Below are 18,920 nucleotides of genomic sequence, written 5' to 3'. Positions count from 1 at the left end.
AAGATGAATGATTGTTTAGGTGCCACTGGTGGTAGCACTGTATCGATACTTTTGAAAATTAGTGTTGTATTCGATAGTTTTTTGAGTATCGATACTTTTGACAACCCTATTATATATATATATTCGGTTCGACTGTCTCGGTTCGGTTCGGGTGTGTTTCGTTCGGTTCATGCGCTGCTCCTTTTTCTCATAGGGGAAGCGATTACACTCCAGAGCAGAAGGTGGCGGTACTGCAACCAAAGCCAACCACCAGTAGTAAACAAGAAGAAGAAGAAGCGAAGCAGCGTAAGCCGGGTGTAGCAGAAAAAAATCTGTTGTTGTGGAGAATTGTGTCGGAATGGCGAGCGGGAAAGAACAGGAGTTGGAAGACGCACCAGCAGCACTTTATAGGACTGCTGTATGGGACCACTTTGCATTTAGAGTGACCTATGATGACGGCGGAAAGAAAGTTGTGGATGAAAGTGCAACAGTGTGCAAGCATTGTGCAACACGTTTTGTTCATGCTAACAGCAACACGACCAACATGTCATTCTAACCCCGAAATACCACATACTCCGACAGCTCTCCGCCCTGCAGGCGGATTGGGCTTCCGCTGTTGCTCCCGTCCGCTCCGCTCTGAGTTCCTTGGAGATCATAGAGGGCATGCGCGAGATGATTAAATTCAAAGCAGCAGAACATGCAGAAATTATCCATGGTTTCCGCGGATCATTAAAAATAATTACAATTCATACATTTTTTTTTTTTTCATTAATTTCATTAATTTTTATTTTTTCATTAATTTTTATTAATTTTTTTATTTTTCGGTGTAACAATAAACATATACCGAACCGAAAACCGTGACCACGAAACCATGGACTGAACTGAACCGTGGATTTTGTGAACCGTTCCACCCCTAATATATATACATATAATCCATATTCCAACTTTCCTGTATAATCTGAATAGTCCATGCCCACATGTAAATACTTATCTATATCCTGTATAGCACTTCTGGATAGAGGCAAACTACATGTTGTTGCTTTGTACTTGTGACAGTGTAATAACAATAGAGTTTAATTCTATTCTGTTCTATTATATTATATTTTATTCTATTCTATCTTATTTTATTTTCTCTTGATTTTTGCATCTGTGCGTAATCCACATGAGTCCTGCTGTCTGTGTAGCAGCACCTCCCTGACCTATTTAAATCAGCAGGTGGAAGCCATCTAAATAACATGGCTCACTCCTGGAACCAGCTACCTTAACCACGCAGTGCCGGCATTCTGTCAGATCAGCATATCCAGAGTCAATACACATGCTCAAGATCTCAGATTTGCATACACGTATGCTAGTCCTGTTTATCCCTTTAGTCATGTACAAAAAAATATTTAAGGTCGGATCACCACACGCTTCAAAAAACACCAAAAAGTAAGTAAGTAAATTGTTTTTTTATACATGACTAAAGGGATAAACGCCCATTGAGGTAGTTTAAAGTGTATTTTTTGTACAAAACTAAAGGGATATACTGAAGGGATAAAGTAAAGGGATAAACTGAAGGGAAAGTGGGTATTGACTATGGTTAATTCAATTCAATTCAGTTTATTTATATAGCGCCAAATTCACAACACATGTCATCTCAAGGCACTTTACAGTTCAACCAGATCATACAGTCAAATTGATACAAAGTTTTCTGTCTAAGGAAAACCAGTTGATTGCATTGACTCATTGACTCAAATACAATCCCTCACACTAAGCATGCTTGTAGCGACAGTGGAGAGGAAAAACTCCCTTTTAACAGGAAGAAACCTCCAGCAGAACCAGGCTCAGCGTGAGCGGCCATCTGCCGAGGCCGACTGGGGTTCAAGGAGACGGAAGCAGAGACACAAAAAGCAGCTGTAAAAGGCGGCCCCGTCCAGGAAACACACAGCCAGGCAGACGAGCTCCGAGCCAGCTCCCATTCCGGAGGACGAAGAGAGCACTTCCACTCAGTCACGGTCAGAGAAACAGGACCACACTGGAAAACAAGCCGATCTCCAACATCTATAAACAAGGGTGTTGATGGAAGCAGCACAGCTGATGTTTCTTTCCAGGATGACGTCACAGCCAAACAGTTATGGTGGTCTGATGGGGTATGCTGATCTGACTGCAAAATATGCCCACTATCTCCTATCAGGAAGGAGTGATGTGAAGCAGAGTGCAAAGTTAAGATGAGGTCTCTCTTTTGGCAGCTAATCAAAACAGGTCAGAAACCTCTCTCTTTTAGATTATGTCTAAGTCTGGAAAATCTGTTGTTGGCAGCGAGTGGTCTCTGACTTTGTTCAACCTTCCTATTGGCATGATAAGGCGAGGTCATGAAACGGGGGGAGTTGGCTTCAATTTGAAGGCAAGTGTTTTTTCTTCAGGGTTGGAAGAAAAGAACCATATTTTATTAAAAAGCAATACCCATGTAGTGCTAAAGGTGTTGTTTCATTATATATTTGCCTGTAGGTGATTTTGAAAGGTATAAAAAGCAAGGGATTTCTGTGTTTCTTCAGCAGAAAAACTGCTAAATAACTTAAAAATAGTCATACATAATAAAATAGGATATCGTTGAAAACCTTCCTGGTAACTCTGTTCAATTAGAAAAAACACAATAGTAATTAGACACAGTCTGATGTTTTAAAGCCTTCATTTTTGTTAACTATGATTAGTTTTTGATGTCATGTAGAATTACAACATTTAAGATAAGAATATTACATCAGATTTATGAAAAAATAGAAATTAGATCTCATCAGAGTCAAAATTCTTATTATAAGTGTATAATCCTTGTTACTGTGATTGGGGTCTTTGTCTATAAGTAAATATAGAATTTAAATAGATATCACAGATTTGTGGGTCATTCTGCAAGATATGAACTAAGAAATAAAGCTTCTATTTTTATCTTTATTCACCATTATCCACAGTTCACCTTGATGTGAGAGGGAAATGTTGATTACAGCTCTATAGCTCTTGTTTTCTGCTCAAATATAGACTTAAAGTCACCTCTCTTTTCTGCGTACCTGTATGGCAGAAGGCTCCGATGTAAGCAGACAGGCTGCAGTCACAATGGAAGCCGGTGGTTTTCTCCACACAGCGTCCCTGATTCTGGCACAGGGATCCGTAGCTGCTACAGTGACCGGGGCAGCCGGGTCGAACCCCCGGCGTGATCTCTGCCCTTTCCTCCAGGTCCAGAGTGACTCCGTTCAGCTGCAGAGAGCGGATACAGCCTCGGAAACCCCTCTGTCTGGACGCTGTGCCTCCTAGAGACATAAACATGAAAATATATATATATTCTTTTTAAAATAAAGATACAGTCAAAGGAAAAATAGCGTGCTTTAATCTTCCAAACAGCTGCACTGGAAAAAATCTAAAATCTAGATAAGTCATTTTTTTCTTAAAATAAGTGCATTTGTTTTAGGATTAAGGAAGTAAAAGATGGAACAAGAAATTTTATAATTAAAATAAGAAAACACAATTACATTGTCTTATTTCAAGTGCATTTTATCTAAATATCTAATTTTAAGAGCAAAAATACTCATTCCATCGGCAAATCATCTTAATTACCTACTTAAAGGTAAATACATTTAATTAAAGAAATTTTTTACTTATTTCTTGATCATTTTTCCAGTGTGTGATAAAAACTACACTGGAAAAATTTGAAATTAAAATAAGTGCATTTCTTCTTGGATTGGGGAGGTAAAAGACATATTTTGCCAATGGAACAATTTACAATTTACACTTAAAATAGGAAAACACAATTACATTGTCTTATTTCAAGTGCATATTATCTAGGGATGGGAATCGAAAACCGATTCCTGTTAAGAACCGGTTCCGTATTTTCCGATTCCATGGCATCGTTTGGCAGCTCGCTGAACGATTCTTTTTTCGATTCCCGCAGCACCAGAGCCTAGAGCGCCGGCTCTGGGGAGCACTATTCGAGGAGGAAGACAACGAGCTGCGGTCACTTTGTGAATCAAAGCCCCGTCTTTCCTTAGCCCAGAGGGTAGATCAGGAAATCCAGCTCTGTAAAAGCTTGCCCTCCATCCCCTGCAGGGATAGCGCCACACTGTGGTGGTGGAAGAAGCAAGATACGCTGCCCTTGCTATCTGGACTGGCTGAAAACTACCTCTGTGTGCAGGCTTCCTCCACCCCATCTGAGAGGGTGTTTTCCACGGCTGGAGACACCATAAGCGCTGAAAGATCCCGTATCCTTCCAGAAAAAGCAGATATGCTCATCTTTCTGCAAAACAATTGTTAATTTTCCCTCACTGCAAAAACGATCTGAAATTAAGTAAAAATATCTTAAATCAAGTGTATTTACCCTTAATTTGAGCAGGTAAATAAGACAGTTTGCCAATGGAATGAGTATTTTTACATTTAAAATAAGATAATTAGATAATATGCACTTGAAATAAGACAATGCAATAGTTTTTTTCTTATTTCAAATGTAAATTGTCTTGTTCCATTGGCAAAATGTGTCACTTACTTACTCAATTCAAGAAAAAATGAACTTATTTTAAGAACAAATGACTTATTTAGATTTACATTTTTTGCAGTGCTACTACTGTTTTATAATTAGTATTTTTTGTTATTTAAAATAGGTTATTATCCCATCATTTGTTATTAGACATTGTTGGTTATTAAGTTTGTTCTTGTATTCATTTTTCATTTAAACACAGATGTTACTCCAGTTTCACGTTTCCTGTGGACATCTTGATCTTGTTGAGTTTGTAAGATTGTGCAATAGTTAAGTAAACAAAGTTGATTCTGATAATCAAACTGTTTGTTCTCCTTTTTCCCCCAAATTGGAATCGAAAAAAGAATCGATAAAGAATCGAATCGTTTCATAGAATCGAAAAGGGAATCGGAATCGTGAAAATCTTTTCAATTCCCAACCCTAATATTATCTAATCATCTTATTTTAAGAGTAAAAATACTCATTCCATTGGCAAACTATCTCATTTACCTACTCAAATTAAGGGTAAATGCACTTAATTCAAGACATTTTTACTCATTTCTAGATCATTTTTTCCATTGTAAGTAAAACCTTTCTCCCACAGGGTTAAAAAGAGACATAAGCTCTAATATTTCATGGGTCTGCATATAAATTCAAAATGAAGCAAATGCTTTCTTTGGTTTCCAGCAGCCGACGCTGCAGTGAATTAACCACACATTCTCAAGTTTCATGATTTTCAAAGAAAAAACTTTTCAGCTGAAAATGAAGAAGTAAGTTGGGAGGAATTGTGTAACGAGGAGTTTTAATGATGCTTTTCTTTTTCATTCAGATGGGATTCTGTTGTTCCCATAGCTCAAACATGACAACCTTTCAAAGTAAAGATCACGAGCTGAAGCTTCTTTTGTACTTGAAGAGCAAACTCATGAAGCAGCTGTTTGCTCTCTGAGGTTCAAGATGACAGCTTCCTATTCTCCACACCAGTAAATCACTGTAAGACTCTCCTCTCTAGGCCCACAGTCTGTGCTCTGATATGACTCATAAATTATTAAAGCTGTAATGCTACAGATGACAGGAAACCTCCTTTAGTGTCTCTTCTGGGAAAACACAAAGAGGAGCAGTTGTCTGTCTTTCATTAGTAAATGACCAACATTAATACATGAAAAGATAAACTTCTAACGATCACTCACACGCTGACACGGATCCACTTAACAGCCACCGATCAGGCTTTTTATGCAAATATCACCACAGTTTAATCAGTGTCAAACTCACAGCTACTGTTATTCTGCTTTCTGCATAATGATTCCGGTAATTAAGCTGCAAATTCACATTTTCACTTCAACAGTTCCCAGAAGAGCAACTAATTCAGCCTCAAACACCTGCAAGAAATTCATTCTAGTAAAATTCATATTTAAAGCTTCAAGCAAGACCTTCTCTCAATTCTGAGGTTTAACAAATTGGGATCTAATTAAAATTAATCTGGCTTTAAAGGGTTTAATAAAAAAATGCAAAGCAGGTTTTAGTAACATATTTAAAAATGTAACAAATCCTAATTAGAGATGCGGATTTTAAATTAATGGTGATAGGTAATATAGTTAGCAACAACCAAAAAGCGCCCACCCCCCAACATCATTAAAGCATTGATGGTGCACCTCATTTCCACAATCATATTTTTGATTTAAGACCATTTAAAACCCTCCCTGTGATACCAGCATGGATTTAGGGCCACCCTAGATAGAATGTATTAGTTGCTGCTAAGGAGTATTTATTTTTTCGGAAGACAAAATAAATTTCAAGATAAACTTCCCATATTTGTAAAATAAATAAATAAATAAATAAATGTTTGGTCTGAGAGGTTCCTGCCTTAGACGCTCTAGTAGCTGTTACAGCAGATCCATCATGCTTTACACTGGAAAAAAAAATCGAAATTTAGATAAGTAATTTTTTCTTAATATAAGTGCATTTGTTCTAGGTTTGAGGAGGTAAAAGAGAAATTTTGCCAATGGAACAAAACAATTTACTCTTAAAATAAGAGAAAAACAATTGCATTGTCTTATTTCAAGTGCATATTATCTAATTATCTTATTTAAGAGTAAACATACTTATTCCATTGGCTAACTATCTGATTTACCTACTCAGATTAAGGGTAAATACACTTAATTTAATACATATTTACTTATTTCTAGATTGTTTTTCCGATGTAAGAACTGCTTTTTGAGTAACCCCACTGTCTGTCTTGCTTTGAATACTGGGTACTCCGTTCTGAGTCCTGACGTGAACAGACATCATTAAATTTGTATTTTTTCAAAACCTTGTCTTATAGAAAATGTTACTATTTTAATCAGTATAAAATGTAAATTTTAACTGCTTACAAATTATATATTTCAAGCTGATTGATGTTCGTATTAAACTGAATCTCAACTCATGGTGCCGCTTGTTGCGACATCACAGACACATTTATTTTATGCATTAGAGGTTTGAATGCCTATAAATGAATCTTTGGATTTTAAAAATGAGTATGCCTAATAGATATTTTATGTAGAAAGTAAAGAATACAAAACCAATAAATGAGTCCTCTGATATACATTTAGCATTTGACTTAATCCACAATTAGGAGCATAAAACATCGACATGAGGGGAAAAAAAGTCTGGATTTGTTCCACTACCATAAGCTGGAATTTTTAGAAAATAACCAAGTGTAGCATTGGGAAAAGTGGTTAAATGAGAACAACATTAACACCATTTGAATTCCTCCTGTGAAAATAAAAGCTTGGGTTACTAAATGCCTCAGAGTGCTTTTAACATTTTAACACTTCATGTTCGTTTTTATCCAGAAAGAAATTTGAGGCTGAGGTGAAAATTCATCCACAGTTTGTCCTGAGGCTGCGAGTGAAAACCATGCATGATTGCAAATGGTTGTGTTTTCCTCATCAGATCACAGTTGGAGGAAAATCGGACTCACTCGAGGAAATTCCAGACTTTTGAAGACTCAAAAGCTCTTCGCTTGACCTTGTTAGTCATTTAACAACTTTAAAGGTCTAAAATAACTCAGGCTTTTTAAGAGGACCAGAAAGGATAAACCTTTTATTAATGAATCATTAAACAAAGCTCAGTCTGCACAGATTAGTGGATGACTATACCAGCAATTTGTTAATCGAAATAAATCGACAGTAAGAATACCAAATTTGGTACTAAAAAGGAGGAATGTAAAGCATAGATTTATTTTAAGAACAAAGCAAAGCTGATGGTTAAGCCTCTGCTCAGAGAGAAGAGTGAAGAAACTACAGATAAAGCAGCTCTGAGTGATCAAAGCTGCAAGGCTTGACAGACAGAGATAACCGTATCTGCATTGAGAGAGCATTTTGTTACTATGAGGGATGAAATTAATGTTTCTAGATATCTAGAAAAGAATATAACCACCTAGTCTTAACCAAAATCAGCTATAATTTGACAGTCTGTTTTATTTGTACAACTCACCTTCAGGCTCTGTGAGCAGACAGGAGGAATACGAGCACTTGTTAACAACAGATGATGTAATCCTAGACCCACTGCAGTGGAGGAGTGTCCCTGCATTCAGAGTAACTTCACTGATAGCAGGGTTTTTCTTTATCATCAAACCTTAAGCCTAGAAAAACGTCAAACTTAGTGTATTTTATTGTGAATTATATTCTAGAGTTTATGTGGTGGATGAATGCAAAGCCCAGTAATATTATAAAGCTGTAACAAAATTGATGGTTCCAGTAAATAGAATCCATATGAGTGTCCTTATATTTTATTTTAAAAATCCAAAAAGATCAAAAGAATTAACCTTTTCTTTATTCACAGCCTCTGTTTGAGTTTCTTGTTAACAGCTCTGCACACTTTACCTTGCAAGAAATTCAATATGAACTGTGAGATTTGTGAATTCACAAAAGTCCATTCATCTTGCCGTTAGCCTTCAAATAAGTTTGTCTCGATATAGAAATGCTGTCCAATGAAATGCAGCGAATTGTATGATGTGAACGCGTCAATCAGAGGAGGAAGGCTGAAGCAAAGCAAATGTAGCTATGCCGGTTTTAGCTGGAAAACCCTCTTTTTCTTTTTGAAAAATTTGCTAAATTACGCTTTTTTGTGAGTGGGAAGTTGTTTGCCTATTTTTTCAGCCTTTAATGGTTTTGGTTCTGTTCAAATTTCATCTCTGAGATTTCATTGGTCTTATTTCCATTTTGTAATCTAGTTATTTTTGATTGTATATAAGTTCTTAAATATTTCTTGTTTGCCATCTTGTGTCAGCCTCCTTTCGCTAGTTCCCTTCTTGCCTCCTCTGTTCACACCTGCTCCCAATCTGCTAATTAGCCTGGTCTTTGATTCTCTCTCCCATATATTCTCCTCCTGTTCAGTCACTCTTTGCTTGTTTGTGGTAATTTCTTTGCCCCATTGTTGTGAGTATTCCTGGTTTTCAGTAGTTTTAGATTTTTGTGGACTCCTGTTTTTTTTGGATTTTTGCTTATGTTACTCTTTTTGTTAATTCTTCAAGAAACCAACTTCAGTCTCTGCATTTGGGTCATGTCCAACCTCCACCCCAATTGACACAGAAAGGATTTGATAAGAGTTTGATTTATCAATCAACACTGCTGGCTGTGAAACAAATCAAGCTTCTACTGCTGCTGTGATTGTCTTAAAACTCGACATGGGAGGCAGAATCAGCTTGATGAATTTTACTCAATGTCCCTCCTTTTCCTAAAACTTTCTACATGAGGATTCTCAGATAGTTCAATTTGAATTCTGCATGGCTTTCCTGAAAGCAGGAGTACATACAGGTGAGCAGTATGAAAGTCCAGTTCAAGAAAGGACAATCTGACATCCTCTGCTCTGTTCAAGTATTTTCTTCCGCGTGTCCTAAAGCTCCCTTACCGCACTTTTGTACTTGAACATGGCATGCTCTCTATTGTTATTCCTGAGCAACCCAGAGGATGGGCCAACACTTTTCAGCTTCCTCAGGAAGAAGATCCTCTGAGTCGTCTTCATCAGCGTCAAGTTGTTTCAGGTCCAGAACAGGTCAGAGAGATATGACAGCCCAGGAACTTGATGTTATCCACACGCTACACTGCTTCTTGGTGCACCAGGAGCAGGATGTAATCTGTCCCCTTGGACCTCCAGAAATCAACAGCAACCTCCCTAGTTTTTCTGATGTTCAGAAGAAGTTACTTCTGCATCCAAGGTTTGTACTCTCAGTGGGCATTACCAAAAATAGTACCATGTTTTTAGGCTAACTCTTCAGAGGTGGGTAGCAACCAGGTACATTATATCTGTTACATTTACGTGTGTAACTGTTTGAAAGAAATGTACATCTAGGAGTACTTATAGATACTACTGACTCCTCCCTTACATCCTTTTAAAACAGAGCTACTCTTTCCTGCTCTACCGTTACTTCACTGTATCACAGCGTTATAAATTATTTAAAAAAAAGATAAAAAAATGCCCAAGCACACAACTACTGTGAGATATTTTTGTCTCTGTAACAAACCTATTTTTTTCACAGTAAAATTTTACCTGCTGTGTCTGTACAATATTTAGGTTGATTAAACATACAGCAAAAGGTATAACCAATAATGTCACTGGACGTATGGATACCTACTGGACGTATTGAATACATGGGTTTTATGCAGAAAAAACTGTTTTGCAGATGTGCGTTTGTGTAGAGAGAATATATGCTGCAATCTTGTGATTCCTTTTTAATTTGTTTTCTATTTATCATACTAAGTTACAGAACTTGTAAATAGTTTAAGCGTGTTCTGTATAATTGTTTTTTTTTGACAAAATCAGATCAGATGAACAAAAGTTTTATATCTGCTACTCATGTGGACAGTCACTTCATGTTGTCTCATGTTTTTATGATGCACAGGAAGAAGATGTTTCAGTAGAATTGGTTTTTCATCTATATTGGCAAAATTAAAGCATGAGAAAGACAGCCAAAAAGGCCCTATAACAGATGCCTGTAAAACCGTATGAGATTTATTTTTAAAAGGATCATCTACTTCCACCAATATAACATCTTAGAAATATTTGCCACAAAACACCTAAAATAGCACAAAACCTGTGATGTCAGTCAGTGGCAAATGCTATAATCATAGACTGTACTGTATTTTGAATTATGGGAAAAGTCATTGTTACTGAATAAAGTTTGCAGTATATATGGATATTGAATTGTTGTCTACCCTAAACCTGACTTCTGTCAATTTTCCTAGATGTGGTACATGATTAATCGGTAATGCCAATGAGCAAGGCCAGGCTTAAAACTTTGCTTTTTGATAAAACCTATAGTTATGCTGCTATAGGCTTAGAGTGCTGGAGGACATAGGTACTCATTTTCATCATTCTGCTTCATTCTATCTCTATTCTCCAGGTCTGCAGAATTTGTTAAGCCCTGTTACACCTTAAAAATTTAGCCAACGTATGCCCGATGTCCCAGAATCTTCTAAAACACTGGCATATGCTGAACTTACTATGTATTTTTTCAATTTTGGAGTGGGCATAGCTTATTCATAACGAGTCCAGAACATATGTCTAACGACAGCCTAAAATATGCATAATGCACAGCAGAATAATGCCCATGAAATGTCACAAGCCAGTGTCCTGAGGGGGGCAGCAATGCGCCCGGAGGTGCCCGGGCCTGCATAAAAAGATTTCATTGATTGCAATATTAACTTCGGTGCTGTTTACCGCCCGCCAAAAGAATAAAATAGGAGGTTTGCAGTTGCAGCAGATACGTCATGTCTGCTAGGAAGTTTGTTGGTCATGGCCATGGCCGTCAACCCAGGGAGGATCCATCATATTCGCCTTCTCGCTCACCCTATGATGGGGATGAAGTCTGGAGGAGAACTGACAGTTTCCTCCTGTGAACCCCCTTTTATACCAAAATGCTGCCAATACTACATCGAACAGTAGCTGTACATTAACAACACGTTCAGCGGTCATCTGGAACACATCAGATACGTTGATATGCATTGGAGACAAGTTCTTGATAAGTTACGCATAAGTTATGCACAAGTTACTCATAGGTTTTGGATAAGCTAGACATATGCTGATGAAGATTCTCAGTCATCCAGGTCATAGTCTTTCCGTAAAAGTTTAAAAACAATCCACTGGACTTGGTTTGTATTGCCTTGTATTGGTTGGAAACATGCAAACTGACTGCGGATCCAGACATTTGAATTGAGAAAGCTGCCTGGAGGGGAAGAGAAACGTCTTTAAACCTTGGAAACCAAGTCCAGTGGATTGTTTTTAAACTTTTTCGGAATTTTTAAAGAATAAGCTAGACACTGTAACTTATGAGTAACTTAGACTTAATGTATTTCAGTGATCAGATAACTTACCTGTAACTTATAGCCCAAGTATGAGCCATACACTGGCATATGTCAAGAAGTTTCTCGAGATACTTGCGTTAGTAATGCTCATAACTTATACAAAACTGACCGATAATTTATCCAACATATGCCAGAGTTTCCTGGATGGGGCCGCCTGTGGAGCTGGTTGACAGTTACATTTTTGTATCTCTTCTTCTTTTTCTCTGTCTGCTTCTGTCTCCTTGAACCCCAGTCGGCCTGGGCAGATGTCCGCACACACTGAGCCTGAATCTGCTAAGGTTTCTTCCTGTTGAAAGGGAGTTTTCTTCTCCACTGTCGCTAAAGGCATGCTTGATGTGAGGGATTGCCTCAATGAGTTGATGCAATCATCTGGTATTCCTTAGATAGAAACTTTGAACCAATCTGACTGTATGACCTTTTGAATTGTCTCTGTAATTTGCCTTGAGATTACATGTGTTGTGAATTGGTGCTATGTAGATAAAGAGAAGAACTGAATTAATGTTGAGTAGTATGAAATTGTGGTGTCTGCTCTTAGCTTAAATAGGTAAAATGCAAAATAAAAGCTTTTTTAGGATGAAGATAAATAGCATATTGTTATTTTTGCATAATGAAGGTTTTCCTATCTAATCTTACAGCATTTCAGATAAACTACTGGCCCATAGGCTATTACAAAAGTTAAAAAACTCCTATCCTGAAAAATCCATTGCCTCGAACTGCCCCAAGGAACCTCAGTAGAATGGATTTCATCATGAATGCTTAGATATCCCTGTATATTTTAAATAAAAACCTGCTGGCCTGGGCCAGAAAACAGGAAAATGGGTCATCTCTGAGCTTTCAGTAGGATAATGGCCAAATAAACACAAAAATGGTTCTATCATTGCTCCCCCCAGATCAAAAGACCTGTGGGGCGAACTAAAGAAAAGACATAAAAGAGGACTTGCATGATTGAGAAATCTCTAAAGAGATGGTGCAGAAATGAATGCTTGATTTATAAAGCAATGAGGTTTCTAAGATTCAGCATTTCAGGCTTAAGATTCTTAGAATAGGATGACATTTATTCGTTTTGAGGGAGTATAAACTCTACAAAAACTCTCTAAAAGGCAAGTCACAAAAACACAGAAGACCAAAACAAGGCTGAAGGATTGCTTACAAATCTCTACACAGCTGAGCTCACCTCAAACTGCTGTGGACAGATTTCAGCCCCAACAGAAGAAATGGCACAATGCTGATTATAAATCCATGAAAGCAAATAACATGGCTCATTAATCAAAACAACAGACTTCACAGCTACAGTATGTAAAGCAGGGCAGGATTTACGCCTATAAATACAGCTTATGAATTTACACAAACCAACAACGATTCTAATAATTCAAACAATGAAACAGTTTGCTGTCTTGTAAATACAACCCATGTACTGGGATGCTGAAATATATTAAAACGAGAACATTAAAGAGGCAGAACCTAAATAACCCAACATTATCTTTGCATAATTCATGTCTGTGGAGAGGAACAGCCTGCAGGTTAACAAGTCGCCCAGTGAGAAATGTATGTTCTCCCTGGAGGGGCTTGGTTAGCAGGAGCAGTTCATTTGAAAACATCAAAATCAGTATGTGTCCTTTTTATTAAGTCAAAAACTAGGCAGCTTGGTTATGTTTGATCAGAGAAAGTTGAGGAGAGTTTGTTTGAAGGTGTAAGTTGTGAAAATAGCTATTTGCATTTGGAAAAACTACTTTATTTCTCACTTTAAAGCAAAGAACAATTATAGAGTTGTTAGTGCTGCTCCATTATTGCTTCTTGATTGCTAAAACAGTGCAACTCCTGCTCACTTCTCATGACACCATTTGGGTGGATTTGATCAGTGCCTACATTACAGTGTCTTAAGTTTAGTTCAACTAATTCAAAGATAAGGCACAAAGTGGTTTGGAAAAAAAAGTTTTTAGTTTTAGGTTTGTGGATACTTCAGATAAGGACTCTATTGACACTGACAGGTTGAACAAAGCAGGATTTTATTTCAACCAGGCTCAAATCTTTTGCTTGTTTGTTTTTTTGTGTTCTCTTTCCCCACCACCAGGTGGCACCCTGTTCTCGTTGGTCCTCCCACACACCTGCGGATGGTTGGCTCATTATCTGAGGACTCTTAAGCGGTGGACTGCCTCTACCTCGTCGCCAGAGTGTTTGCCAATTTTGGGAAGTCACGTTCATCTCTGATTTTTGCAAGCCGTTGTTCAAAGTTCCCACGGACCCTGAACTAACCTCTGAACTCCCCATCTCACTTCCAGTTCCGGTTCACCAGCTCTCTGAGTTACCCTGGATCAATCTTATTGATTATTTCAATAAACCTGTTAAACTTTTACTCTGGTTCTCTGAGTGGTTTCCTGCATGTGGGTCAGATCTCTTAAAAACACCATGACAGCCAGAGCTCCTGGTTTAGGTATGTGGTCCAGGCCAAACCTGAACCCTTGAGTATTATCAGAAAGTACAATACTTTTAAATAATGTTGGCTTTGTTTCTTCTCCAGTTAATATATTTCTATATATTAGGCTTTCTTGATTTTCTATGTAATTTGCTTAAGCCTTGAAGCCAAGTATAGATCTGCTTTTCCTTCTCTTATTTTCAGATCACTATACTGAAAACCTATTATCTCTCTGCTCCAAACAGCCCAATTAACGTTCTTAGAAAAACATAACAATTAGGATTAACTCTAGTTTTGTACCCCTGAGCATTTAAATAAGCAACATTTTAATATCTCAATATATTACTTTGACTCAGATTTGTTTGGGTTTCCGTAAATTTGCTGGGCTCCATCTGTTCATAGATATGTCAGATCCACAACACGTAGCCTCCATTAGTGAAAGAAAAATAGAGTATTACCATGGTTTAATCTGAAAACGTAATTATTCTAACAGTAATATTCAAATATACAAATGTGTTTTGTTATGATACAAATCAATATAACGTTCCTACAATATAACATTTACTTTGTCTAAATATGATCATTTATTGTGAAAACAGAGCGTGCAAATGCAGTTATTTTGTTAGATCATAAAACACTTGACTCTCAGGAATTTCATCAATCTCTACTCATAAGAAATTCCAAACAGCTTCTGTCAATGTATATTATTTTTGCTCTGGATATTTCAGTAAATGTCCCTTGTTGCTTTGTGTGTCAAATAAACTGGTTCAATGCTGTTAAGGTGCAGGACTTTGCATCTCTTGAGCCAAACATGCTACTCCTGTCATGATCTGGCCTGATTCCTCCACCTTGATTGTTTATTTTATTCACCTGTAGCTCCCTCCCTGCTGTAATTATCATTTATTTCATTCACCTGTTTCCTTGGCTGTATATTTAGTCAGCCTGAGTATTCGGGGCCTGATCATTCTGTCAGAAAACGGGACAGGTGGGACAGGTGGTATTCAAGGTAAGACAGCCAGTAGGAAAGTTGAAAGCGTTTATTTAAAACAAACAAGAACAGACGGAACAGAGGCGAAGCTGCTGAGGATCTGCGGCTCGCGGCGACTGCAGGAGGGGGCGCGGGGCAATGCCCAATCACAGACACTCTGATTGTGGGAGAAACACAGGTAAGTGACCATGATCATCTGTCAGGAGATGTTAATCAGAGTGAGTCACATACCTGGTTTAACAGCTGAACAGCTTCAGCAGCTTCACTTATGTTCTCTCTGTTTCTGGTTTTATTTTTATATGTTTTGAACTTTCCTACTGGCTGTCTCACTTTGAATACTGGGTCCATGTCTCCCGTTTATGACAACTCCTGATCAGTAACAAAGGTTGACACCTCACTTGAACTTCTGTAAAAGCTCATCTCCTATAGGTTCCTCTTCACTTTTCGAATGATTATTACAATACAATTAATACAATACAGCCTTTTAAATAAGTCTCTTCATGGCTCATTCTATGTATGAATTGTAAATTAATTAATTACTCAAGACAAACTATTTTCTCTCCGCCACTTATCTGCACTATTACTGACGCTATCCATATTTTAGTCAGTTCAATTTAATTCATTTTATCTATATAGCACCAATTCACAACACGTCATCTCAAGGCACTTTACAATTCAACCAGATCATACAGTCAAATTGGTTTTCTAAGGAAAATCAGTTGATTGCATCGACTCATTGACTCAGAGGCGATCCCTCACACTAACCATGCTTGTAGCGACAGTGGAGAGGAAAAACTCCCTTTTAACAGGAAGAAACCTCTAGCAGAACCAGGCTCAGTGTGAGCAGCCATCTGCCGAGGCCGACTTGTGTTTAAAGGAGACAGAAGCAGACAAAGAAAAAGAAGCATAGATACAAAAGGCAACTGTAAACCAGTAATTATAAACTCTAATGATTTGTTTTGTCAGATCCACAAAAATACAGTAAATCCTATTTCATCCCTTTACAGCTTTTTTCTTTGTCATTACACTGTCACAAGTACAGAGCAACAAAATTAACTCTGCATTTAACCCATCCCATTGGGGCGCAGTGGACTGCCATTGTGTGTCGCCATGTGGGGTGAAGGGTCTTTGCTCAGAGTCCCAGAGTGGCAGTCTGTGGGAGTGGGGGTTGAACTCAGAACCTCAGGATTCCAAGCCCTAAGCCCTTACCACTAGGCCTCCTTTCCCTTCACCTTGGGCTTTAAAGTGAAGCTTCAATACAAGCGGAAAGTTACTGAAAGGTAACCTCTATGAACTGGAACACCCCTTTAACAATTGCCTACATCATGACTATAAGCCGCTGACATTTATGTAAGAAGGGCCAATGAGGTGTTGCCAAAAATCTGGAGAAATCCTTCCACCTAAATCATGTTATCTTCCTGTAAACAGCAGAGTGGGAGATGATTTGCAGCTCCAGTGAAAGGTTGCACCTCTTGAAAGTGCATTGTCTTCTATTATAGTTCCTGTTTGTGCGGACCAGTTCAGGTTCTAGCTACTAGAAATGCTCCACACTGGACAGTAGTCCATATTTTAAAAAAGATGGATAATACAGATATTCAATAAAAGTTGCTTAAAAAAGGGAGCCAAGGGGAACCTCACAAGGTTGTTTTCTATTTGCTTATACTTATAATATAAAAATGACAGAATGTAGTGTAACTCTGTCAAACACCATCTGAACCTTTTCAGCGCAGCAACAAACGATCCCACCAACGTTTCCAACCTGTATTCAAACACATTAACGAACACACATTAACGAACTAATACAGTGAGGGGAAGGATTCCAGCCAGAGAGATTGCTGTTTTTTTAACCTTCATGTTTATTTTTGCTTTATAGCTCTTTTCAAATGAGAAAATGAAGCTTTAGACTGACTAACATAAACATTCTGACTTATATTTCTAACAAGCATTGAATGCAGTAAAACCTACAGGCTTTTAGTCTTATGTAGAAACAACAGCAAGATGATTCAATCTACATTTTTTAATGACACAACAGTTTTTTTTTTTTTTTTTTGGTAAAATGAGTTCTATTATTATCATACTATATGTGAAATGGGGATATACTGCAGGGACAAAGGGGATAAACAGAAAAAAAACGCCTTTTGGCAGTTTTCAGAAACACTGAAGCTAACAAGTGATTCCCTGTAGAACAAAGAAGATATAGTCTAAGAAAATAAACTCTAGATTAGATTTATATCCAGGAAGAGTTTGGTTGAAAGATATGAGACGGTGAAAAGCTCGGGAGAACTAAAGGATAAAGAGATGAAAGCAGCAAACACTGCAGCCAAGAAAGAGAAAGGAGCCGTCCTCACCTATAAACAGTTGGCTGTTGAGCTGCAGGTGGATGTGTCCCTCAGCAGGAGCCTCCTGGGTGGCAACTGGAAGATCATCAAGACGGAGGGACGCCTCCTTCACGTTCCGTTCGGCTCTGACTCGATGCCAACGATTGTCATTGAGGGGGTAGCTGCTATTAACTTGAACCTCCAACGGGCCGTTTCCAACATCAAATGAGAAAACAACCTGATTGGAAGCTGTAATAAAAAAAAATAAAAGCAAAAATTTAGATATTTGCAGTCCGTTGTCAACTTTCTCATTTTTTGTCATGTTTAACGAGAGACAAGTTCAGCTAATTCTACAATAATTATACACCACTTTCTTCATCTACTTTTTAAACACTTCCCAGAACTCTGAGGGCCTGAACTTCAAAGATTCAGAATAAGGGGCCCTAAACTGCATATGCGCAAATACCTGTAAACTGGTTTGGTTCCCTCCATTAAACTAAGCAGCTTGTATGTAGCACTTGACAATGGTTTTGTAAAGAAAGATGAGGTTCTAAGACATGTAGTGGGAGATAATAATAAAAGTAGAAAAAAAAATATCTCTGACGGCTACAAACAAAAGTGAAAAAAAGAAATTATGCAATTAACTTAAGTTAAATATATAAATAAAGAAAACATGAGGGAATTGTCTTTCTCTGTTTATTGATACCCCTATTTGTCCCTGTGTGATAAAGTTATCTCCACATTAACTTATTAGCTGGTTGCAACATTCTGGGTCGTAACAACACCCATCTAGAGTTCGCAGTTAAAGGAAATCTTTCATATCTCTATGGAGGAATTTTGGTCTCTTCCTCTTTGTTATTATAGTTTAGCCAAATTCGAGGGAGTTAAAGGGTTAAAAACCTACTGAAGGTCATAATTTGGGACTTTGGAACTAGCTAACTCCTTTCAGATCTGCTGCAGAGCTTCAGATCTGCTGCTTCGGGATACAGTAGTAGTAAGAGAGATTCAAAGATTCACAGTTGAATAAAAAATGCTAGCATTCAAGACCTACATTTTTTTCGAATAAAGCCATTTTAAAACTCTGCATTATTCAACAAAATCCATATAAAACCCACTTTAACTTGAGGCTGCAACAAGGGAAGACATAAAACAGATGAATCAGATATAAATGATTTTGGTAAAGCAAATGATGTAGAGTACACTGCAAATATAGCTTGTGGATTACTTCAAATCTGAATTTATAGGTTTCTTCATAGGTTTCAAAATGATGTAAAATGATGTACAATCTGTAATTTCCCCCTGGGATTATTAAAGTATTTCTGAATGCCTTAGAAAGTATGCAAAATTTTGCAATGAGTGGAGACCAGCAGCAGGGCTATCATTATGTGTAGGGGATTTTCATATG

At 37.7% G+C, this 18,920-nt stretch overlaps 1 protein-coding gene across 1 annotated transcript in view; it reads right to left on the bottom strand.

Annotated features, from left to right (window-relative positions):
* LOC119787137 (contactin-associated protein-like 4) overlaps positions 1–18,920 on the bottom strand; it is a 170,395-nt gene that overhangs the window by 29,521 nt on the left and 121,954 nt on the right. The window contains exons 17-18 of the mRNA XM_038290781.1: positions 17,546–17,764; positions 3,018–3,257 (exon numbers count right to left, since the gene is read on the bottom strand). Of these exons, the coding sequence (XP_038146709.1) occupies positions 3,018–3,257; positions 17,546–17,764 (459 nt within the window). The remainder of the gene's footprint in view (positions 1–3,017; positions 3,258–17,545; positions 17,765–18,920) is intronic.

Source organism: Cyprinodon tularosa, unplaced genomic scaffold (genome assembly GCF_016077235.1).
Source record: "Cyprinodon tularosa strain WSP-4 unplaced genomic scaffold, ASM1607723v1 ctg289, whole genome shotgun sequence".
NCBI lineage: Eukaryota > Metazoa > Chordata > Actinopteri > Cyprinodontiformes > Cyprinodontidae > Cyprinodon > Cyprinodon tularosa.
This window is presented reverse-complemented; position numbering and strand designations above follow the sequence as displayed.